Source organism: Phalangium opilio, unplaced genomic scaffold, assembly GCF_054372755.1.
Source record: "Phalangium opilio isolate 3A_F unplaced genomic scaffold, DU_Popi_V2 ptg000056l_1, whole genome shotgun sequence".
Taxonomy (NCBI): domain Eukaryota; kingdom Metazoa; phylum Arthropoda; class Arachnida; order Opiliones; family Phalangiidae; genus Phalangium; species Phalangium opilio.
The window spans coordinates 4,263,881-4,286,130 of NW_028324175.1; the positions used below are offsets into that span (position 1 = coordinate 4,263,881).

The 22,250-nt window shown below is 37.8% G+C and overlaps 1 protein-coding gene and 1 long non-coding RNA gene across 2 annotated transcripts; one reads left to right on the plus strand and one right to left on the minus strand.

Annotated features, from left to right (window-relative positions):
- Positions 1–8,708: 8,708 nt before the first annotated feature.
- Positions 8,709–9,203, plus strand: LOC149668071 (cytochrome P450 2E1-like). The gene is made up of 2 exons (XM_089841286.1): positions 8,709–8,867; positions 8,932–9,203. Exons 1-2 carry the CDS (start codon positions 8,732–8,734, stop codon positions 9,123–9,125), a joined length of 330 nt encoding a protein of 109 aa, XP_089697412.1. The 5' UTR covers positions 8,709–8,731; the 3' UTR covers positions 9,126–9,203.
- Positions 9,204–11,713: 2,510 nt separating this feature from the next.
- LOC149668072 (uncharacterized) lies at positions 11,714–12,147 on the minus strand. Its single transcript, XR_016368121.1, has 2 exons — positions 11,903–12,147; positions 11,714–11,838 (listed from the first exon to the last, which is right to left on the minus strand). It is a non-coding gene; the product is annotated as an uncharacterized LOC149668072 (long non-coding RNA).
- Between the last annotated feature and the right edge of the window lie 10,103 nt (positions 12,148–22,250).

Sequence of the window (22,250 nt, forward strand, 5' to 3'; positions counted from 1 at the left end):
GTGGCACTGTCATGTTTTGATAAACGTGCTTGATAAAAACAATTAAGCCGATTTGAATTGTAACTCTATCTATCTCATTGCTCAAAACGTCACGAAGCGCAAATGGCGCTATTCAATTATTAAAACGACCTCGCAAAAAATCAATTTTTTTAAGAAAATTATGTCTATTTGAATTGAAGAGTTAATGGGTACGTTCAGTAACGAAAATCTCAAAGAAATCGCTTTTTTCTTGATGTTAGGTTGATGGGCTCGAGACGTCATAGTGACGTAAAAGGTTGTTGAACGGAAAAGTGACATTTTGAAGTTAGCGATGTTTTCGAAAATGGAGTTGGGGGAACGTCTTACTAGCCCTCAAATCATTACGAAGCACAAGTGGCTCTTTGCAATTATTAATAAGCTTGCAAATAATGAAATTGTTTAAGAAAATTATGTCCATTTAAATGGTAGAAGTAGTTTTGGAAGAAAACGAATACAATTACTGTAGGAATAGAATTATTGGAATCTAATTTTTAAATCCCGCGCCAACTTTTCGTCTGTCAAGTGTTCAACAGTCAAGCGCTACGTCACGCCATCAAAAAAACCATCTAATCGATATGGTTTTTTTTGATGGGCAAGCGCTGAACATCATGACGTCAAAACCGGAAACGCAAAAAAGCGTACAGTAGGGAAAATCTGACATCGCTGAGTAAGCGCTGTCATCAAAGAGGGTTACTGAACGTACCCTGACCCTCGTTGATGACAGCGCTTACTAAGCGATGTCAGATTTTCCCTACTGTACGCTTTTTCGCGTTTCCGGTTTTGACGTCATGATGCTCAACGCTTGCCCATCAAAAAATCATCCAATCGATATGGCTTTTTTGATGGCGTGACGTAGCGCTTGATTGCTGAACACTTGACAGACGAAAATTTGGCGCGGGATTTAAAATTTAAATTCCAATAATGCTATTCCTACAGTTTTCTTTACAAAACTACTTCTACCGTTCAAATAGACATAAGTTTCTTAAAAAATTTCATTATTTGCGAGCTGGTAAATAATTGAAAAGAGCCATTTGCACTTTGAGGGTAAGACGTTTCCCCAACTCCGTTTTCGAAAACATGTGACGTCTCGAGCCGCCGTAATGGCGAGAACAAAAAATACCTCGTTAAAAAACAGATGCACGGCGTCTTAAATAGTCCAAGCAAAAACTACCCAGTTTTATAACATTTTAACGCCTTACTCCCAAATAATCTTTGGTATTGTGAATAGTTTTATCTCTAGAATATAGACACCCTACTCAGTCTTTATAGTAGTTCTCGAATTTAGGTACGTGGTAAATCGGTTCTTTAGGCGGAAGGATCGGATGGATCCGAAGGAGTCGCGTTACTGAACTATTTCCCTCCGCGTAAGGGGAGGTTCTTTCCTAGGAGCTTAGAGAGTATCGTGTAGATCCACCAGGCACATGTTACGTACTTCATGTGTAAAGCCTAATCGGCTTCTGCCAATAGCGGGGAGAGCCAAAGGCAACAACTGGGCGGGGCGAAACGGCCGAGCGAAACCTTTAGGGAACGATCCAAACCTAGGGCGAACCCAAGCAACTCCCGAACCGGCACCCCGAACTCGGGCGCCCTCAGCCACGACAAGTCCTTTTGCTCTGCTTCGTCACAGCTAGTACCGCGACAATTTCCACGCATTGCTGAGCAAAATAATTCGGATCGTCTACATTCACAGTTCTTTACACAAGAGGTTCCGCACTTAAAGATAATTAGTAATAAAAGTTGGTCTTGAGTGGTGTGAATGGGTCTTAGGATTCGGGATTGCGAACCCATCCCCATTCTTCTGGGTTTAAATCGTTTCCTAGCCATTGTAGTAGCGGAATATCTTGGTTCTTTTACTAGACCATCACACCCGAATTGGAACGTCTTCATTCTTAAATCTGAAACCAAAACCACACCAAGAAGAGATCTCAAATCGAGACATTTGAGAAAAAAAAACTAAGAGCCTCATCGTATACTACGATGTGGCTAAAAAGGTTCCGAGAACACTTTCATTTACATGCTGTAACTGGATGTGGTTATGATAAGGCGGGGTTTGAAGTAATGACAGATAATCAACATCTTACAAGTACGTTGAGAGTTTTTAATGACAATATTTAGTCAACAATAGCTAGGAAACGATTTAATCCCGAACAGTGGGTATGGGTTCGCGATCGCGAAAGTCGAAGACCCATTCACACAACTCTCCTTCCTGATGTTAAAATAAAAAAAATCTAAAGGATGACGATAAATATGAACGAAATGTTCAAAACGTGTCTTAAATCCAATTCTTAAGGACACTAGATAATATAAACCCCATATTAAACGATATTCCCTAATCAACATCTGAGTAATATAGCTTTGCTTTTCTTTGTTTCAGATTTTAGAATAGTAATCTTTCAGCGACCATTTTTAAAGATGGGGTCGATAACTAAGACTTGGAAATAGTTATTTATATAGTGTTTAATGCGTTCATGAAAATCATATACTCAAAAATAGATATATCAAAAAAATTTATATATCCGTAATATATTTGGTATTTCCCGCAGTCATTTTACAATATGGCGCCCAAACTATATTTAGTACTTCTTCAATATTTAAGTACGATGTTTAGACGGTCTGCAACAATATATTCACAAATTTTCATAATTTTTGAAAAATATACTGTATCTAAATGATATTCTTGGCGGCCATTTTCCAACATGGCGGCCAAACTATCTTATGAATGGCTTCAATATTTTACAATGAGGTTCACACAGCTCTGATTATAAAATCTATAAATGTTCATAATTTTCTAACAACATGGTGAAATATTGTGCACCCACCATTCACGGCGGCCATTTTCCAATATGGCGACCAAAATATCGAACACAGAGCTTTAAAATTTTACAATGATGATCCGGTGGCTACAATCCAAATATGCACCAATTTTCAGAATTGTTGAAGAAGAATGTGGAATACATTGAAGCTGGCATTCCCGGAGGCCATTTTCCAAAATGGCTGCGAAAGCTCGCGCTCTACAGCTGGGGACTTTTAGTTTATTTTTTGTTGGGTCAAAAACAACACATGTACCAATTTTCATCTTTATGTTAAAATGTTCTAGGTCAAGCCCATTTTTAGTCTATCTGTCCTGGCCTATTTCGTTAAGTGCAGTATATTGAGGCTATTTTCCACTTTGCGAAAACCGCCCAAAGTGCTGGAGTTCGGTCGAATGGAACCTCCCAATTTTGGTTCCGGTCGGATTGGAATAGGTGAATATACAGGGTGTTTCTGAAAAGTCTGGCACAAATTAACAGGCATGTTCCTTGGGTCAAAAGAAGTCCGAAAGGTCCTATGACGTTTTGGGGTAAAGCGATCCGTTGCGACGTTATGGGCTCTCAAAAGTAGGCCGAAAAACAAGATTTTGCAGAATTATAGCACTAGTATTGTGGTTTTGACCCAATTGTTTTCGATTATTGAGCATAAGGCAATGATCGAAATAAGTTCAAACCTAGTGGAAGACCATGAACGTGTTAAACGGCCAAAAGCGTTAATCCCTTGGTTTTTATTAATGATTGTAATTAAAGGCAAGGAAAGTAGCTCAGATATCGGTTGCTTGTTTGTTCAGATGTACTGGTAACTGGCCAGTCTTTAATTCTTTATTTCAATTAGACACGTTACTTTTACAATAATTCGAATGAGCCCCATTACTTTTACAATTCGAATGAACACCATTACTTTTACAATTCGAATGAACCCCTTAACCTTTACAATAATTCGAATGAACCCGTTAAATTTTGCAATAATTCGAATGAACCCCTTAAGTTTTACAATAATTCGAATGAACCCCTTAAATTTCACAATAAATCGAATCGAACCCATTAATTTTACAATAATTTGAATCGAATCCATTCATTTTACAATAATTCGAATCTAACCCATTACGTTTACAATAATTCGAATTGAACCCATTACGTTTACAATAATTCGAATTGAACCCATTACATTTACATTAATTCGAATGAACCCCATTACATTTACAATAATTCGAATCAAACCCCATTACTTTTACAATAATTCTTATGAACCCCATTACTTTTACAATAATTCGAATCGAACCCCATTACTTTTACAATAATTCGAATCGAACCCCATTACTTTTAAAATAATTCGAATGAAACCCAATTACATTTTTTTACAAAAAATTTTCAAAATGGGCACCATCAACGTTTAAGCAAACTTGCGCGCGTACGGATGCTATCACATCCATCAATTATCCTTTGTCGTAATGCGAACTTCACTTCGGTATACCAAGTCCTTGAGATGGCCCCAAAGAAAAAAATCGCATGGGTTGAGATCGGGAGGTCTTGCTGGCCACGCAACAGTTCCGCCTCGACCTATCCACCTCCGGGAAACGCGACATCAAGATATACTTATGTTTTCAGCTGGTACCGACGCAACTACAACTGCCATCACGTGGGTATTCGAAGCTTTAGCTGCCTTTCCTGAAATTCAGGAAAAAATTCGTGAAGAAATAGACGACAACATAGGTACAAACATTTTCTTAATTGCGTAGGATTCAATAGATGGGTCGCGGGGAATTATTCTCCTCTCCCGTCTTAACGGTCTTATGTTAGGATGAAACTTAAAGGCCAACTTCTAAAGAAGAGGGTTCTAGCGAACTGAAAACCGAGCATCGAGACTAACAATGTAGTGACCGTGCCTATTTTCGAATCCCCGCTGGGGTAAAAGATGGAAGGGTTCTCTCTAAATGAAAGTCGTGCAATGTGGTTCTAGAGAACTGAAGATGAACAACAGAAATCCTTTTAATCTTTTTTCCTCTCGAATTTTGCTTTCCTCGGAAGGAAATTCTCTATTGCGTATCTTCAGTTCGCTAGAACCACATTGCACGGTTTTCAGTTAGCTAGAAGCCTTCCAACTTTTGCCCCAGCGGGGATTCGAAAATCGGCACGGTCGCTCCACTGTTAGTCTCGATGCTCGGTTGTCAGTTCGCTAGAGCCCTTTTCGCTGGAAGTCGGCCTTTAAGCTCGGAACAAGCACCATTAGAATTACCTACGTCGTTTGTATGTTTATCCCGATATTACCTATACCGAAATGCAATTTAATTACAATTAGGTTCCGGTTTACCAACCGTGGACCGCAGGAAAGATTGTCCCTACACTTGGGCCTTCATCTCGGAATGTTTGAGGTACAAACCGCCCTTATCCGTATACTCGTTCCTCACGCCACCAACGTCAACACGTCAATTGGCGGCAAGAAAATTCCCTACGGGACAATCGTGTTTTTCGATATTACCGCTACACACCTTGATCCGAATTTGTGGGAAGAACCGTTGAAATTTAAGCCGGAACGGTTCTTGGACTCGGATGGTAACTACGCGTCCAAGAAAATACCCGGTTATCTTAAATTCGGCGGAGGAAAGCGAATGTGCATTGGTGAGAAATTAGCTCGAAATGATCTATTTCTCATCATTGCAAATGTCACGCGCAAAGTTCGCATTGTGGCGAGCAGAAACGCCAATAAAATGCAGAGTGAAAACAACCCCTTCTTTAATTTGCCCGCGGATTTTGAGATTAATGTCTTACCTAGATAAAACAAGTTCCATCTTTTAAATTAGATACTACCCTAATTACTTACAAATATTCAAGAGTTCAAGGTGGTGTATTTTATCTGAATATTGATGGTATAATGTTTAATATTACTGACCTTTTGTAATCGACTGATTAAAGGAACATTTTTTCATAAAAATGTGGCTCGTGGATTTCTCGTGGCTAACTAATTAAGTAGGCAACTGTCTTTCAGCTATCAACGTTATGGTAATATATAATGTTAAACCCGACAAGGGACTCCTAGAATACACTTTTAAACATTTCAAATCCGTCACTGTAGCTGTTATCTAAAAGCTCTTGAACCTTTCACCTTTTTATCGAGAACGACGAGAATCATTCGTAGTCGTAACAACAAGCAATGGGTTTATCAAAATATTTACGAATTGTACCAAAGATTAATATAGATATCAGAAAGCATAAGTTTATCTCACGAGAGAGAGAGTGGGATTTTGGGGGTTGCTTAAGTAAAATTCGTCCCCCTCCCAATGCCTGCCTATACGAAACGTAAAAATCTCCTTTATTCCATTGGATGATTTTTTCATGTGAGCCATTTAGTAATCGTCTCGTCCGTTTGGTGACTGCACCGCAACAGGAATTTCAAAATTTTCGAATCTTAGCGCTTTACGAGTTCTGACGTCACAGTAGCCTGCAGAAGATGCCCAGTTGTAACCCATATTCGTGTACTTAGAGGCATGATAAACTTATGATAATATTAAAGTAGAATGCAGATTTTTCAACCAGTGAAACGAGACCTTAAAGTTTACTACTTTATATTATTTCTATTTGTGCCTGATTGTAGCTTAAATCTGACGTATAGTAAGGACCTTGAAAACAATCCTTCCTCGAGCGCGAAAAGAATAACGTTCATTCTCTCAAGATCAAAACAACGTTCACGCTCTCTCTCAAGACCTGATTTTATTCGCATCCAAAAGAATTAAAAGGGGGCGCTTTGGTTTGTCCAATATGGCGCGATCTAAAGGAAACAGAGCAGACGACTTGGTAGAGTGGTAGACTATTAGGCGCAAATCTCAGGGAGTGAAAGTAAAGTCAGACATTAACTAATTTATTATTACGTAAACACTCTTTTACTTGTGTTTTAAATTACAAAAATGGTTACTTATTCCTGTGTTTACGGATGTAAAAACAATGGCACCATGAAAGGTATGCGGTTTCATCGTTTTCCTTCAAAACTACCGAAACTAGCCAAGGCTTGGGAAGTTAGCTTGAAAATGGGAATGAATAAATGTAAAGTGTCAGCTAGTTGCGGAATTTTGAAACAACACCAAGGTATCAGTTGAAAAACCTAAGTGTTTAAAATGCAAGATAAAGACCTATATTCTCACTATAAAAGGAACCAATACTGTAAAAGTATGCGTTTGTGTAGCTCCATCCCGTGTGACTACCATGGTAAGCAAAGCATATGGGGGAAAGTCATCAGATAAACAAATCACTGAAGAATGCGGGGTCCTAGAACGATACATACCATACGTAGACGCTATAATGGTAGACAAAGGGTTCGCTATTGAAGATCTTTGTAGTGAAAGAGGGCTCAAACTAATTAGGCCACCTTTTCTAAAACGTAAAGCTAAAGGTCAAAAAAATTAAAAAAGGGAACAATTCCCTAGAGAAGATGCTTTGCTTACGTCAAAAATTGCGTGTGCTAGGGTACATGTTGAGCGCACAATCCAGAGACTAAAAACGTTTAACATTTTCCGCAAAAGACTACCGTGGGATTTATTACCATATATCAATAAGATGTTCGTTGTAACCAGCGCTGTAGTAAATTTGTCAGCAGCTATTTTGGCTGACAATAAACTTTAATATCACCACTATTTTAATATCACAACTCTTTTATTATCACAACTATTTTAACACTTCAATTCCATGTATTTCTTTAAAAAATATTTGAAATAAACTGATTGCAATTTAACTAAGAGCTTAGGAACAAATTCTTTGTCAATAGGAACTTCAATAATTAAACAATGGTCACTTTGTTTTGAATACAGGACTAGGTGACCTACTGAGAGGCCTAATATTACTAGATTTAGTTGAATTTGTCCATAATACTTGTGCTTAGGTTTTAATTTAAAGGTTTCTTCCTTATGGTTTAAAACTTTCAAGGGCCAAGGCTTATTGCTTAACTTAGTTATTTTATTTATTTTATTTACCATCTTCAGTATAGAAAGTTGCGTTATTTATTTCCTTGGCCATTATCTTGCTTTACAATGGAAATTTTACAAATTATTATCAGGGAAAAAATTAATTTTTGGATAGATTTTAATCACGTCAGACGTCACATCCCATACAACAGCCCGAAGAGTACACAACAGTTTTTTTTGTTTCCTTTAGATCGTAGTTCTACTTTTTCGCCGCTAGGGGAGCTATAGTATCTTTTGGTTGCGAATAGCAAAGATAAAATCTCAAAGCAATAATTACTGAAATAAATACGAAAACTTACTATATTTATGGAACGTATTTTGCAAACGTTATTGAACAATTTTGTCCTTCCATTATTCTTGGATGAAATTGAAATTCAGCTTTCGATACCATTATCTGTTTGAAAATTATAGACTGAAAAAAAATTAATCAACTTATCTCTACAAAATAATAGCATCTTATATAAGTCTCCTTGAATCATTATGATTTTGAAGGTCGTTTTATTAGCCGAGGATAAATTTTGAAAAAGTAATTTAAAGGCCAACTTCCAAAGAAAAGGGCTCTAGCGAACTGAAAACCGAGCATCGAGACTAACAATGTAGTGACCGTGCCGATTTTCGAATCCCCGCTGGGGTAAAAGATGGAAGGGTTCTCTCTAACTGAAAGCCGTGCAATGTGGTTCTAGCGAACTGAAGATGAACAACAGAAATCCTTTTAATCTTTTTTCCTGTCGAATTTTGTTTTCCTCGGAAGGAAATTCTCTATTGCGTATCTTCAGTTCGCTAGAACCACATTGCACGGTTTTCAGTTAGCTAGAAGCCTCCTAACTTTTGCCCCAACGGGTATTCGAAAATCGGCACGGTCGCTCCATTGTTAGTCTCGATGCTTGGTTGTCAGTTCGCTAGAACCCTTTTCGCTGGAAGTCGGCCTTTAAAGGGTTTTATTACATCGAAATGTTGTCCGTGGATTGGTCGTGGTTTCCGGCTCTAGCCATCGGGTTGGTAACATTTTATTTCGTTAAATATTGGATCGAAATTATATGTCTTCCACCCGGACCTTTGCCAATTCCCTTACTCGGGAACGTGTTACGTGAGTTGAATCTTATTAAATCAGTCATTATTCTTGAAATAGTAATTATTATTTTTTCTCGCAGTATTTCTTCGAAATAAGAATAACGTGCAGGACCTTTTGGAAAGGTTAAGGAAGAGGTACAATGGAATATACACATTGTGGGCTGGCTCTGTTCCCATGGTTATTGTGGCGGACTGGGAGATGACCAGAGAAGGCTTACTAACCAAAAGAAATGACATCAATTCGAGACCAGAATTCAATTCGCGTAAGGTTTGATAATTTTATTTTCGAATGTAAAATATATTGGTAGCGCTTTTGATATATTTCAGTGCAACACGCCTTGAAACACACGGACGCTATGGCGTTTCAAAGTAATAAAAAGCAATACTAACTTTGGGAGGTATTGGGATATTAGGCCATTTTGTGTATTAAGACTTTTATTGTGTAGGAAAGATAACTAGCCTTTTTAAAGAAATTTTGGATAACTATTAATATCATTATTGATAACTAGTTAAAAGTTGAAAAATATTTATAAAATTTGGACGAAAATTTTCAAATAACAAGACTTCCTTCGAGTTTCAAATTGAAGAATGCTCGTGTGCTTTATTGAACTATTTTATACAAACAAGACAGTCACTTTCAGCTTGAATTGTTGCTTGATATTTTATTGGACATCCCCTAGCCCTTAAAGGGAGGATGAAGAGGACAATAAAGTGATTTTTTTTATCGATTCTTCTTCTAATTATAAGACCATTTTGCATAGTGAAACATCCAGGAAATACCGTCTGCGTTCTTGAACTATCTATTACAAACAGTTCAATTGTAGCTTAATATTTTACTTAACCTCCCGTAGCCCTTAAACACATTTTTAATCTTTTATTAAATGACAGACATAAACGCTAAATCGGGTTCAAGTCGGGCCAATCCAAAGCGTTAATTCCTTCGTTGTCCAAAAATCTTGCAACGAGTCGGGACGTATGGGTTGGACAATTGTCCTGCTGAGCCTGAAACCATACACTAAAACAATGTTTTAAGTTAGTCAAGAATAACTATCAGGTTATTAATATTAATACCGGTCACGACTTGGGCTGGTTACTCATACGGAGAAAAAAATACCAGCGAACAGGGCGCATCTCTATTTTTAATATTACAATGCTTTACCTCCTAATTTCATTAGAGTTTATGTCTGTCTTTTAGAATACGATTAAGAATGTGTTTAATGGGAGGGTGAAATGAAAAATCAAATAATTTTTTATCGATTCTTCTACTAATTATAACACCATTCTGCATAGTGAAACATCCAGAAAATATTTCCCAAGGGTTTTGAAACTCCAATTAGGTTCAGATTTTACAGAAAATTTGAAATAATGACCTCCGACCCATCGCGTAACGCCCTGCCTTCCTATTGACAAAATTCTCGTGGCACGCTCCATGCCGAATGAAATTTATCGCGAGATTTAATAAAAGTTGCTTGCGATGTGACTATCGTGGCGCGAGATATAGAGCGTGCAACGGAAATTTTGTTAACAGGAAGGCAGGGCGTTAAGCTATTAGTCGGTGGTGCTTACTTCAAATTATCTTTAAAATCTGAACCTAATTTGAATTTTAAAATCATCCGGAGACTGTATTTCCTGGATGTTTCACTGTGCATATAATGGTCTTATAATAAGAACAATCGATCAAAAAATCACTTTATTTTTCCTCTTCATCCTTCCTTTAACGACTAGGGGATGCCCAATAAAAGCAACAATTGAAACTGAAAGTGACTGTCTTTTTTGTAAAAAAAAATAGTTCAATAAAGCACACGAACATTCTTCAATTTGAAACTCAAAGGAAGTCTTGTTATTTAAATATTTTCGTCCAAATTTTATAAAAAAATTTCAACTTTTAACTAAATATTAAAATTTATCCAAACTTTCTTTAAACAGGGTCGTTTTTTCTTTCCTACACAATAAAAGTCTTACAAAGTTAAAACACAAATGGCCTAATATCCCAATACCTCCCAAAGTTAGTATTTTTTGCCATAGAAAATAAACGAAAGGAGTAGCAAACCAGCAGCGCAGAGAGGCCAACTTCAAGTCTTTACCGTTCGGGTTCGTTTTAGCTGTTAGCTATTATTTTCAGTTGTGATCATTCTTACCGGCATTCATTTTTTTTTCATTTAATATTTAGGTTTTTCCATCGGTAGCTTTGAACGTCAGTTGTGAAATACGCCTTTGCCTATGCTTTGGTTGTGGTCGGCTTTATTATTAAGCCTCAATAGAGATAGATTTAATATTAGAAGCAGGATTAAAATTACTTTATTTTCCACTTCACCATCCCTTTAATGAACGTCTGATTTGTTTCAAAGTATTGCGCCAAAAGACCAATCATATATATATGCATAAAGTGTCATAACATCTAACGAGCATTATTACGACAAAGATTCGATACTCGATTATGAATTATCGCCAATCTAAAAAAGTTTGCCAGATTTTGAATAAAGGCTGATTACTCGTGACCTATTCATCCGAATTGAATTTGGTGAACACTTTTCAAATATGAATCGACCCAAGGATTCCGAAAATCGCATTTATATCCTCGAGAATCCAATATTTTCAAAGTTGATAATTTTGACATTTCCGGTTTCCGGTATAAGTATACAAAGGACAACTTTGGAACGGGAAAAATATGAAAGAGAAATGCAAAACTTTTATAACGCACTTTATTCCAGAGCGCTAGCTTGAATAGTTTTTGAAATATAGTAAAATATGTGCGAAAAACGCAACGCGCAAAGACTTTTTTAACAGTCTGTACCCTAGCACACGCAATTTTTGACGTAAGCAAAGCATCTTCTCTAGGGAATTGTTCCCTTTTTATTTTTTTTGACCTTTAGCTTTACGTTTTAGAAAAGGTGGCCTAATTAGTTTGAGCCCTCTTTCGTTACAAAGATCTTCAATAGCGAACCCCTTGTCTACCATTATGGCGTCTGCGTATGGTATGCATCGTTCTAGGACCCCGCATTCTTCAGTTATTTGTTTATCTGTTGACTTTCCCCCATATGCTCTGCTCACCATGGTGATCACACCGGATGGAGCTACACAAACGCGTACTTTTACAGTATTGGTCCCTTTGTAGTGAGAATAAGTCTTGATCTTGCATTTTAAACACTTGGGTTTTTCAACAGATACCTCGGTGCAATCTAATACCACTCTTGTATCAGTGTATTCTTTAAAGCAATGCGGCATAGCTTCCACAATTTCTTCTTTCTCTAGCCATGTAACTGATGACTCCAAGAGAGTCGCTAACTTGCATAATGTTTGTTTGAAATAACTAGAAGTTATCTGCTGGCTTAGACCAAAAAAAGCTCCGAGAGCGGAATATGAAATACCAAGTTTAAGTTTCATTAGTGTAAGTAAAATTCCGTCAGCTACAGGTAGTGGACTTTTACTAGGATATTCTTCACTAACAATTTTAACTATTTCATTAAAAAGTTCCATTGACTGAATTCCAGTCAAAGCTACTACAGTTTGTTGTTTCAAAATTCCGCAACTAGCTGACACTTTACATTTATGTTCTTCTAATGTGTTCACCATAATTCCTTTTTCTAAGGAACTGTTATCAGTGTCACAAATTTCAGGTGTGTCTCGTAGTCGAGTACTGTTTCCATTTTCTTCACTTTCAGTTACGTCATCGGGTTGGTTATTAACACCAATTTGCTGTACTTGATGATCATGATCCGCAAACAAATGATTTTTCAAATTCTCACCATCATCTGAACTCATTCCCCCGTTTTTATTTTTCAAAGAGTTCTGTCATGTTTACGAATAGGCAGATTCTGGGATGGAATTGTCAAAGGTCTTAGGCGCGGTGGGTATTTGAACTGATCTGTTAAAGAATTGTAGAATTAAAACTACTACAAATTTTATTACTCCAGCAAGTGTCTTACCTCTATGTTCTTGCGGAATTGTTTTATAATCGTCTTTTTTAAAGTGAGAAGAGCAAACAACCATGGTATTACCACGGAGCTTCTATTTACAGGGAGAGGAAACTTCATCCCTCTCTAGTAATGTAAACGCTCTTAGGAAACGTAGACACTATTTGTCCATAAAAAGGGGCACATATTTAACCCCCCTCGGTTTTCGCTGGCAAAAAAAGGGAGCCTATGTAAACAACGAAGATGGCCGCCTTCACTAGTTCGTTGAAAGGCATAAGCCTTGGTGTTTTAAAGGTTTAATTTTTAGATTTTGAATGGACTGCGATTCCAGGCTAATAGGTTGCACTAGAGGGAATGAGGAGAAATGTGTATACCGTAGCTACAGAAGCGATTCACGGTACAAATCATCATTTAATGGCAAGGAATTGAAGTTCCACCAAGAAAATGACGTCAGACTTTGTTTACATGGGCTCGGGGTGCGCGCGAGGAGCGAAAGCGTTGCGCAGAACCGAGGTACGCTAAGGGCTAGGGGTGAAAGTCCGAGTTTCCTCTCCCTGTAAATAGAAGCTCCGTGGTATTACTAGGTTTCTTTCCCATTTTTAAGGTAACTTCCCAAGCCTTGGCTAATTTCGGTAGTTTTGTAGGAAAACGATGAAACCGCATACCTTTCATGGTGCCATTGTTTTTACACCCGTAAACACAGCAATATGTAAAAATTTTTGTAATTTAAAACACAAGTAAAAGAGTGTTTACTTAATAATAAATTAGTTAATGTCTGACTTTACTTTCACTCCCTGAGATTTGCGCCTAATAGTCTACCAAGTCGTCTGCTCTGTTTCCTTAAGATCGCGCCATATTGGACAAACCGAAGCGCCCCCTTTTAATTCTTTTGGAAAGAGGATACAGAGTGTCATCCTTCTTCTATTATCCCCTTCTGATGAAACCGACTTAAAATAATTCCCTCGAAGTATAAAATCTATCTCACCAAAAACATCTCTGTAAAAATATGCCAAGTTGTTTGGCCGTAAAAAGAAGTGAGATCTAAAATACGGCCAAGTTATTATCTCCAGGTGAACCAACATTTTATTCGACTTAAAACTTCTCAAGAATGTTTTTCTGACTTGGCCATTAGCATATCAAGGATTCGTTTAATTCCAGATATGGATCGAAATTAAAATATTAAATCAAATTGGTTAAATATTCTTGATAAGCCTTTGTGGTTAAACTTGTAATTTCCGTTATTAACCTTCACGGGTGCAAAGAAGAAGGATGCAAGTTTGAAATGCTAATGGCCAAGTCAGAAAAACATTTTTGAGAAGTTTTAAGTCGAATAAAATGTTGGTTCAACTGGAGATAATAACTTGGCCGTATTTTAGATCTCACTTCTTTTTACGGCCAAACAACTTGGCATATTTTTACAGAGATGTTTTTGGTGAGATTTCACTCCTTTTTGTACGTGCATGCTCTTGTAGATTTATAGAAGTAGGATTATGAAGTGAAATAAACATTTGTACTTTTAGATTTTTATTTGTTCTTTCCAAGAGTTTTACTTGGCTTTGCCTTTTTCAACTTTTTTGCATTCAACTTTCTTTTTTTTTTCTCAGGCTGTGATAATTGTTAACCGTATCAGAAGTAAATAGATTATAAACAAGAAGTTAATATCTCCCCGGCATGGGCGCGTTATGAAAGTTGAGATTCCCGCTCCTATTCCGCGGCAGCGCACAAATGGCGTAGCACCTAGCGAACCACTTGACATGTACCTAACGTATCTAGTGTCGCGCCGCTCAGACAAAGTAGTGCGGGTTATTGAAGGTTTAATCGACGTGCATGCGTTCTAAAGGTAATTTCAATCAGCTGTCTGCTGTGAGACTGTGACAGTATAGCCTAGGCCTAGTACAAAATCTGTGAAGACTACATGTGAGTGCCTATGAATGTGATAAAATAGTAATATGAAAAATGGATAAGGAATATGATTATGACGAATTCGTGAAACAAAAAGATGAACGTAAAACAATACTACAATGTTGGGAGAGCCAAGGACGTTTGAAAACTTTTGTTTGCAACATGATGGAAGAGTATGCGGTATTATTCGTAGGTTTCAGATAAAAATTGCACTGGGTCGATACCGAAGGCGAAACTAAAATCGTTTTTTACGCGGCATTATGAAACTAATTACAGTTTTAGACTTTAGTATTTTAATATAATTTACCATAATTCAGCATTTACCCGCACTACTACGGCTACCAATGATATTGCCCTAAATTTACTCCCATGATGCTCAGTAATTTGTACTGCTTTCCAATATCTCTTGTCGCTTCTATGACGTCATGCGAACATCCTATTGGTTACAAGCAAGCCACGTGATACTCGATACTCATTTTACATAGCATGCAGGCGGGAAGGTATGATTGACTTAAAGCTATTAACTTTTTGATATCTATTTACTTTTGACCGTATTTCTATTCGAAGAACACAATATTGTGGCAAGTAACACTTTTAATCAACAGAATAGATTTAAGAAAAACTAAATGAATCAAAACACGCTTAGAACCATTTCAGACGAAATGAAAAGGAAATGAGTAAAAAATTTAATTACTAAAACATTATGTAAAAAACATAAATTTTGCAATAATACGAAAGAATCATATTAGTAAAAAATATTAATATTAAAAGACGAAAAAATTAAATTATAATGTCCTATTACGAGGGGATATAAATTATAAAACCCCCATTTCAGGGGCTAAAGAGAGTAAGGATGACGGTATAGAACAGGTTTTACCCCCCTTCCTTCCCCCCCCCTTCAGGGGGGGGGGGTAAAACCTGTTCTATACCGTCATCCGGGGGGTTGGGGGGGGAATTGATGACGTCACGTGATGGTGTTGGCAGGGGGGAATTGGGGGGGAATTGATGACGTCACGTGATGTTCTTAGCGGGAAATTTGAATTGTTGAGCCACCTGGTGGTGGTTTTCTTGACGTCACGGCTAATTTTTTTTGATGACGTCACGTGGCTGGTACCTGTAGGGATAGGCTTATGCTATTGTAGGCTTATGCTATGGTAGATCCTGAAAGATAGGCTTATGCTAGGTTATTCTAGGCTTATGCTAGTTGTAAAACAATCGGATTTTAAATCAAAAACATTTAATTAGCGTGATAATAACATACATAATTAAGTTGAATTAATAATAAATTGGTTAAATATTTAAAAAAAAAACCTCCTTAAACTTGATTCAAGCCATATCTGAAGATGTTTTTTCCTATACCGGACTAATAAAGCGCCGTTGGTAGGAAGTCGAACCCTGGAATGGAAACTCAAATGTTGTTGAAACAACACAGAGCTGGACGCATTACCACCAGGCAACCACACGGTTTGTTAATAAGCTCCTTTTACACTTTTTTTAGTCGCCGTATATGATTTTGATACTGTTTAGCAATTTTCATATCGTTAATTTTTCGATTTGCGGTAAAAGCTTTTAGGAAAGCTTTCGTACTTTTCTTCTTACTTCTATGAATAAGATAGAGGGCGCTATACTGCCCACATACGCTACTTTCTAGCCTCTGAAGATGTCGCTTACCAAAAGTCCATTTTCTGCAGTTTAAAGATAAAAATCTTCTTATACTAGGCAGAAATGGTGGCAAACCGTAGCTATCGAAATAATAGCCTACACGAGCTCCGTCTATAAAGACCGATACCCAGTGAGACCCCTTTTCATAGTGCTGATCTAAATTTATAATTAACGATGCGGGATATTTGGTAACCTTAGGTAACCTATTTGACGCGAAAACACCCAAAAAGTTGGGCGTATCTGATAAAGCGAGAATCAAGTCTACGGTGGTAGTTGCTGACATTTTAATAATCTACAATTACGTTTCTATTTTTATCGATTTGAATCATGCTTTGAAATTCGGCGTATACAATGCAGACTGCGGCTTCCGACAAAGGTTTAGCGAATCCCATGTCCAATCTTAATTGTCCTTGCTTAACGGGGTTCCAGTGGTTTGTTTCGCTAGCAGATAGGTCCGGTGTCAGATCAAAAGCGTAGAGGGTTAACCCGTTGGCAAACTCGTCGGGAGTAATATCGTTACCGTCGTCTTTATAATGAATACCCGTGCCCGCGAACAATGTTTGATAAGCTTGTATATACAAGTTTTTACCGAAATCAGGAGTCAACGGTTTCGAGGGTATTTGTTCGTTATCGAGGTACAGAGACAAAAAATTTAAATCCCAAGTTTTAAAGTTAAAGGGATTCAGAGCGTAACTGCCCTTGAACGCCGCGTTGGAAACTATTCCAATAATGACGCGATTAGGCTGAGGGCCTAGATATATATTGTTAAAACTCTCGGTGCTACTTCCGGTAGAGATAGTTTTAGTTTTAAGTTCGGTGCGCGTAAAATTATATTTGGCAGTACCGTTATTAAGCGCGGCTTCATGCGCTAACAATATTTTAGGACTGAGCTTAACTTTACGTACCGCTAGTGCTGCGTCTAGTATCTTGACTTTACAGTTTTTGAGAGTGGCTGTTTCTTGGCACATTAAGGCAAACTCGTCCTTGTTGCGAGTAAACACGACTTTAAGGTCCACACCGTTTAAGAGATATTCGGGAATATTAAACACGTCACTAAACACTGGTGTAAAAAATTCAATCACGGCCGATTTAGCAGTTTTAGCCATTCGGGCGACGAAACCTTTATTTGAAAAGTCGTCGAACTTTCCGGCTTCGTCCTTTTCCCATCCGGCCATCATGAGGTGAGATTTTTTAGCCGCGGGTCCGTAATTTGAGACAGTTTCGATAAAAGAAGTGAAGGCGTAGTTTTGAGCGGCTGAAGAAACTCGGGTATTGTTCAAGAAAACATCGCATGTTCTCCACAATGCGTGGCCAGCGTTGTTTACGAAAGCTACCACGGCGGCATCAGGAAGATCACTTCCATCTTCGTTGGTGATTTTGACTTTGTTGTAATGCATGGTGTGGGCTACATCGATGTAGCTATCTCCATTGCCCGAGATGAGGTATTCGAGGGTAGAGCTATCACCAATGGCCGCCAAGGGTTTGGCCCATACACCTTGAGCATGTTCGACACTAGTTTGAATCGGCACAGGGGCAAAAATGTCCAATTCACTCTTAAGAGCTTGGAGAGAAAACATGATTTTTTCAGGAGCTAAATATATCGCGTGGCGTCTGCTTTGAATGACGGTGATAAACTGATAGGCGTTTAACTTTGCGTCTCCTTATCTTTAATCCTGAACCTTGCTGTGCAGCAGTCATGTTCTCATAAGTTTCCTGCAATCTCTTTTTCGCTGCACTTTTCACATTCTGACCTTGCATTACGTCACCAAGAATCTTTTGTCCCGTACTAATGGCTCTAGGTGCTAGATACTTTGCACCTCTAATTAATAAGGGGCGTGCCCATCTAAATAACCCTTTCAGGGCGCTCCCAATTCCGTGACCTTTTTGGTGGGGGGTCCCGACAAATACTTTTGACACCCCACCACCCCCTACCTGATCTAAATAATACCTCCTATACTCGCAACGAGACTCTAATGTTTGGGGTTTTGGCATGGTCTAAAGTGTAGTTTACAGGTCGACGTTCCAAACTCGAATGACGCGGCTTGACCTAAACTATTCCTTATATCAATGTCTATAGTATCAAAGTAACGTTTAGCAACTTTAACGTAATGGGGAGAGTTAAATGATTTAGTTATAGTCGAACCGTGAGGTTTTTCGCTGTCTACGCCTACTATACGAAGTAGCGGGGCTACCGTATCGCCTATAAATTCATTAGCTACTATATCGGAATAAATAAACAATTGGTCGGGAATATAATAATTTAAATTAGCGGGAACAGAGCTTCTATACGATTGGCTGGTTTTATCTGAAGGGCAAGAGAAAGACGTACTTTGGCCTTTTGGGGTTTTAAATCCTAATATCCTTTTCAAAGTGGGAGAAAGAGCCAAGATACCGTTAGGTTGAATAGTTAAAGAAATGTAATCAGAGAGGGGATCCGAATCAAATTTAAACTTTGAACCGTATTGAAAGCCGTTTAACCCGGAAGCTATTTGTTTAAGTAGGGCTTCTAATGATTTGTAATAACCCCCGGGAACTATAAAGGCCTCGGCTTTAACAATAGGCTGTGATTTTCCGTCCCGACCTTTTTTATTTTCATGCGAGACCACCTGCACATGACCTTCCTCACTGGGTATGTTAAAAAAGGACATTGGGTACAAAACTTCTACTAGAGCAACCTCCCAGTCATCCCCGATCAGCTCTATAGCCTGGGGCAACTTGGTAGTGTACGAAGACGTCTTGTTGTTGTCATAAATTTTCATGCTAGCGTTGCTGGGGAGCGTTAGGTAAAAGGGAGACTGCATCTTTAGCCGGAATCCAAGAATTCATAGAAGGGGGATAGCCTAGCCACTTTACAAAGAGCTCCTTTTGTCCTCTACTAGTACGCTTGCGAATTACTTTCTCGATCTTGTACGTCTCGGGTCTAGCTACCGACTGAAGTTCCATCCCGTAAAACACCCCCTTTATTGGTTCCCCGTTTAAATCTTCTAGTTTGAATACCGGAGGGCGTCTGTATATTTTTCCCACTATTTTAAAAACCTCTATTGTGTACGTTCGCTCGTACCCTTTTTCAAAAATCATCTTATTTCTACTTACTCGGACGTATTCGCCCACCTTTAATTTTTTCCCGTAAACTTTCTTTTCGCTAAAGTACTTTCCGTAAACATTTTTAAAAACCTGAAGGACATTGGTACCAGTAACTTCCAAAGGAGTCATTTTTATCGCGGAATGCACCGAGTTATTGTAAGCCTTAACCAGGTCATCTAGAACATCTATATATCTATTGGTATTCTTTTCTGTAAAATACCTGTACATGCGTGACTTTAAAGTTTGATTTAATCTTTCCACCATACACGCTTTTATATCGTCATTCTCAGTTGTAAAAAATATAACCCCTTTCTCCTTCAAGTATCCTTGTAATTGGGAATTTCTAAATTCAGTACCCTTATCCGTTTGTAGTTTCCTAGGAACCCTCTCTCTAAAGACAGACTTAAAAGCCTCAACCGTTTCAACACCGCTTTTGGATTTTAAAGGTACGGCCCAGGCTTTTCTGCTAAAGCAATCTATTACGGTTAATATGTATTTGTACCCGTCGTTGTACTGACTCAAAGAACGCATGTCGTTCAAATCCGCCTGATATTGATCTCCTATGTTAGTTACAACCACCTTGTTTCTTTTAAAATTTCTAAAAACTCTCTTATGTAGAGTGTACGCGTCTTTTCCCTTTAACCAATCTAGTACCTGTTTCTTACTAATACCCTTTAATTTCACTGCTAAATATAATTTTTCAGCACCCCCGAAACTGGCAGGGTGGGAAGGGTTAAAGTAGATACCTTCTAAAATTTTGGAGATTTTACGTACGCTGTCCATTTCGGAGACTCGGTTTTAAGTTTTTTAGCTGCTGTCTTAAGACTTTTCTCAGATTTAAGTTTTTTAGCTGATGCCTCAAGACTATTCTCAGATTTAAGTTTTTTAGCTGCTACCTTGACACTAACTTTGGGAGCTCTAGTTCTTTTGATTTTAATTTGTTGGGGTATTGTATACGAGGTTAGAGGGGAAAAACTAGAAAGTAGGTTTGTAAATGCGTAAAAACCTCTAGGTTTTGGGTCTTTGTTAGAGGAAGGCTTAACAAATTCTAAAGCTATATCTCTAATATTCGAGCCGGGTATTAATGAATCATTAACTATAACTTCCCCACTATCTGTCCACCTAAGCTTTTCAGGGGTAGTGGACAACTGATCAACGATACTTTGTACATGCCCTATATATTTAAGGGGGATATCGTCTAACCAAGCCAAGTTAAAATAGTTGGATGTTGGTTGGGGGGCCGTGGGTATAGGTTGCCTAGCGATATTATGTAAATTATTATATCTCTGTACAGTCTGTTCGTATAAGCGCCATTTTGAAGCTTCGTCTAAATCTTTACGAGCTAAAATAACATTCATTTCATTGTCCAATTCCGAAACTACTTGTTGTTGGGGGTGTGGGAACGGGTCGCTTTTAAAGGTAGAGCTAGGGACAAGGAGCATTTTCTGAGCGTACTGCATTTTTACTGACTACCTCCTGTTATAGCGCCGATAATAGAGGAAACTAGAGGGAAAAGGAAAGAAAAGAAACTACCACCTTCCTGAACTAATATATCACGTTTTGTTTTCCAAGATATTCTCTTATTAGCAATTTTTCTAAGTTTTGCGGAATGCCTAGCTAATCTAGCCTTCTGACTTTTATTTAATTTAACGTTACCGTGTAAAGTATTTTCAACACACTCTGCGATTGCGTCAATTAAGGGCTTCTTGGCGTTACGTAAAATGATTCTACGTTGTTTTCGAGGGGATTTGGCAATAACGGAGAGCAAATTTCTTTGTGACCGAACGGCATAAGGCATAGTGACTAAATGAAGAGATGGCTAAACACCCAGCTACTATTATAATTATTTGGGGATGTAAACTTCGCAAGGGTTGTCGGGAAATATTCCTGTCCTAAGTCTATGATTCTCGGGGCATCTTTGGTGTAGATCGAATAATAAATATCCGAAAGGTAAACTAGTAGCGTCACGGTAGGCGTCGACAGCGAAACGCCATTTATCGGCAAACATTTGTCTAGCTATTATTGAACTTTGCAATTTGTCTCTAGGAGATTTCATAAGAATAAGATAATGAGCGTTCAAAGAAACATCTCTAGAGTCTTTGGATCGATGGAATACGTTTTGGACGATATAAATTACACTCAAGTTGCGATGATGCGTTCCCTTGGTAAAAAGAGAACCAACTTCTCCTTTGTTCTCGGTCATCAAGTCATCAATGATTAAAAGGCAAGGCTTACCGCCGGTATATTCTGATAAATCTGGCATACCTTGTTTGAAAACCACAAATTTTCTCAAACTTTCGAAAAAAGGTTGCCATTCACCGTAGAACCAATGTATTTCGCTTATATTAGGGGAAAACATGGCTTCCCTGTTCTCTAATATTTTTAAAACTAATTGAGTTTTCCCGCTTTGAGACGGGCCTGCTATCACCATGTTAAAAGGATGGTAGAGAGGATACATGACCTTACACTTTGACTTTCAACGAACTAATGAGATAAAGATTGTAAAGTGTTTGTATATATATATATATATATATATAGAAGAGATCTACACGAAAATGAACAATTGCAATTTCGAAAATACATGGGATATTTAAGGAAGCATTGACGAAAAAATTAGTTAATCACAGGACATTTCACCGAGACGAAAATGACTAATTGATAATATTGATCAAAAAACAATATGGCTAGACTTTATATACATGCTGACTAAATAAATATCACCGGGACTGACTAGATAAATAAATAAATAAATAAATAAATAAATAAATAAATAAATAAATAAATAAATAAATAAATAAATAAATAAATAAATAAATAAATAAATAAAAAAAAAAGAA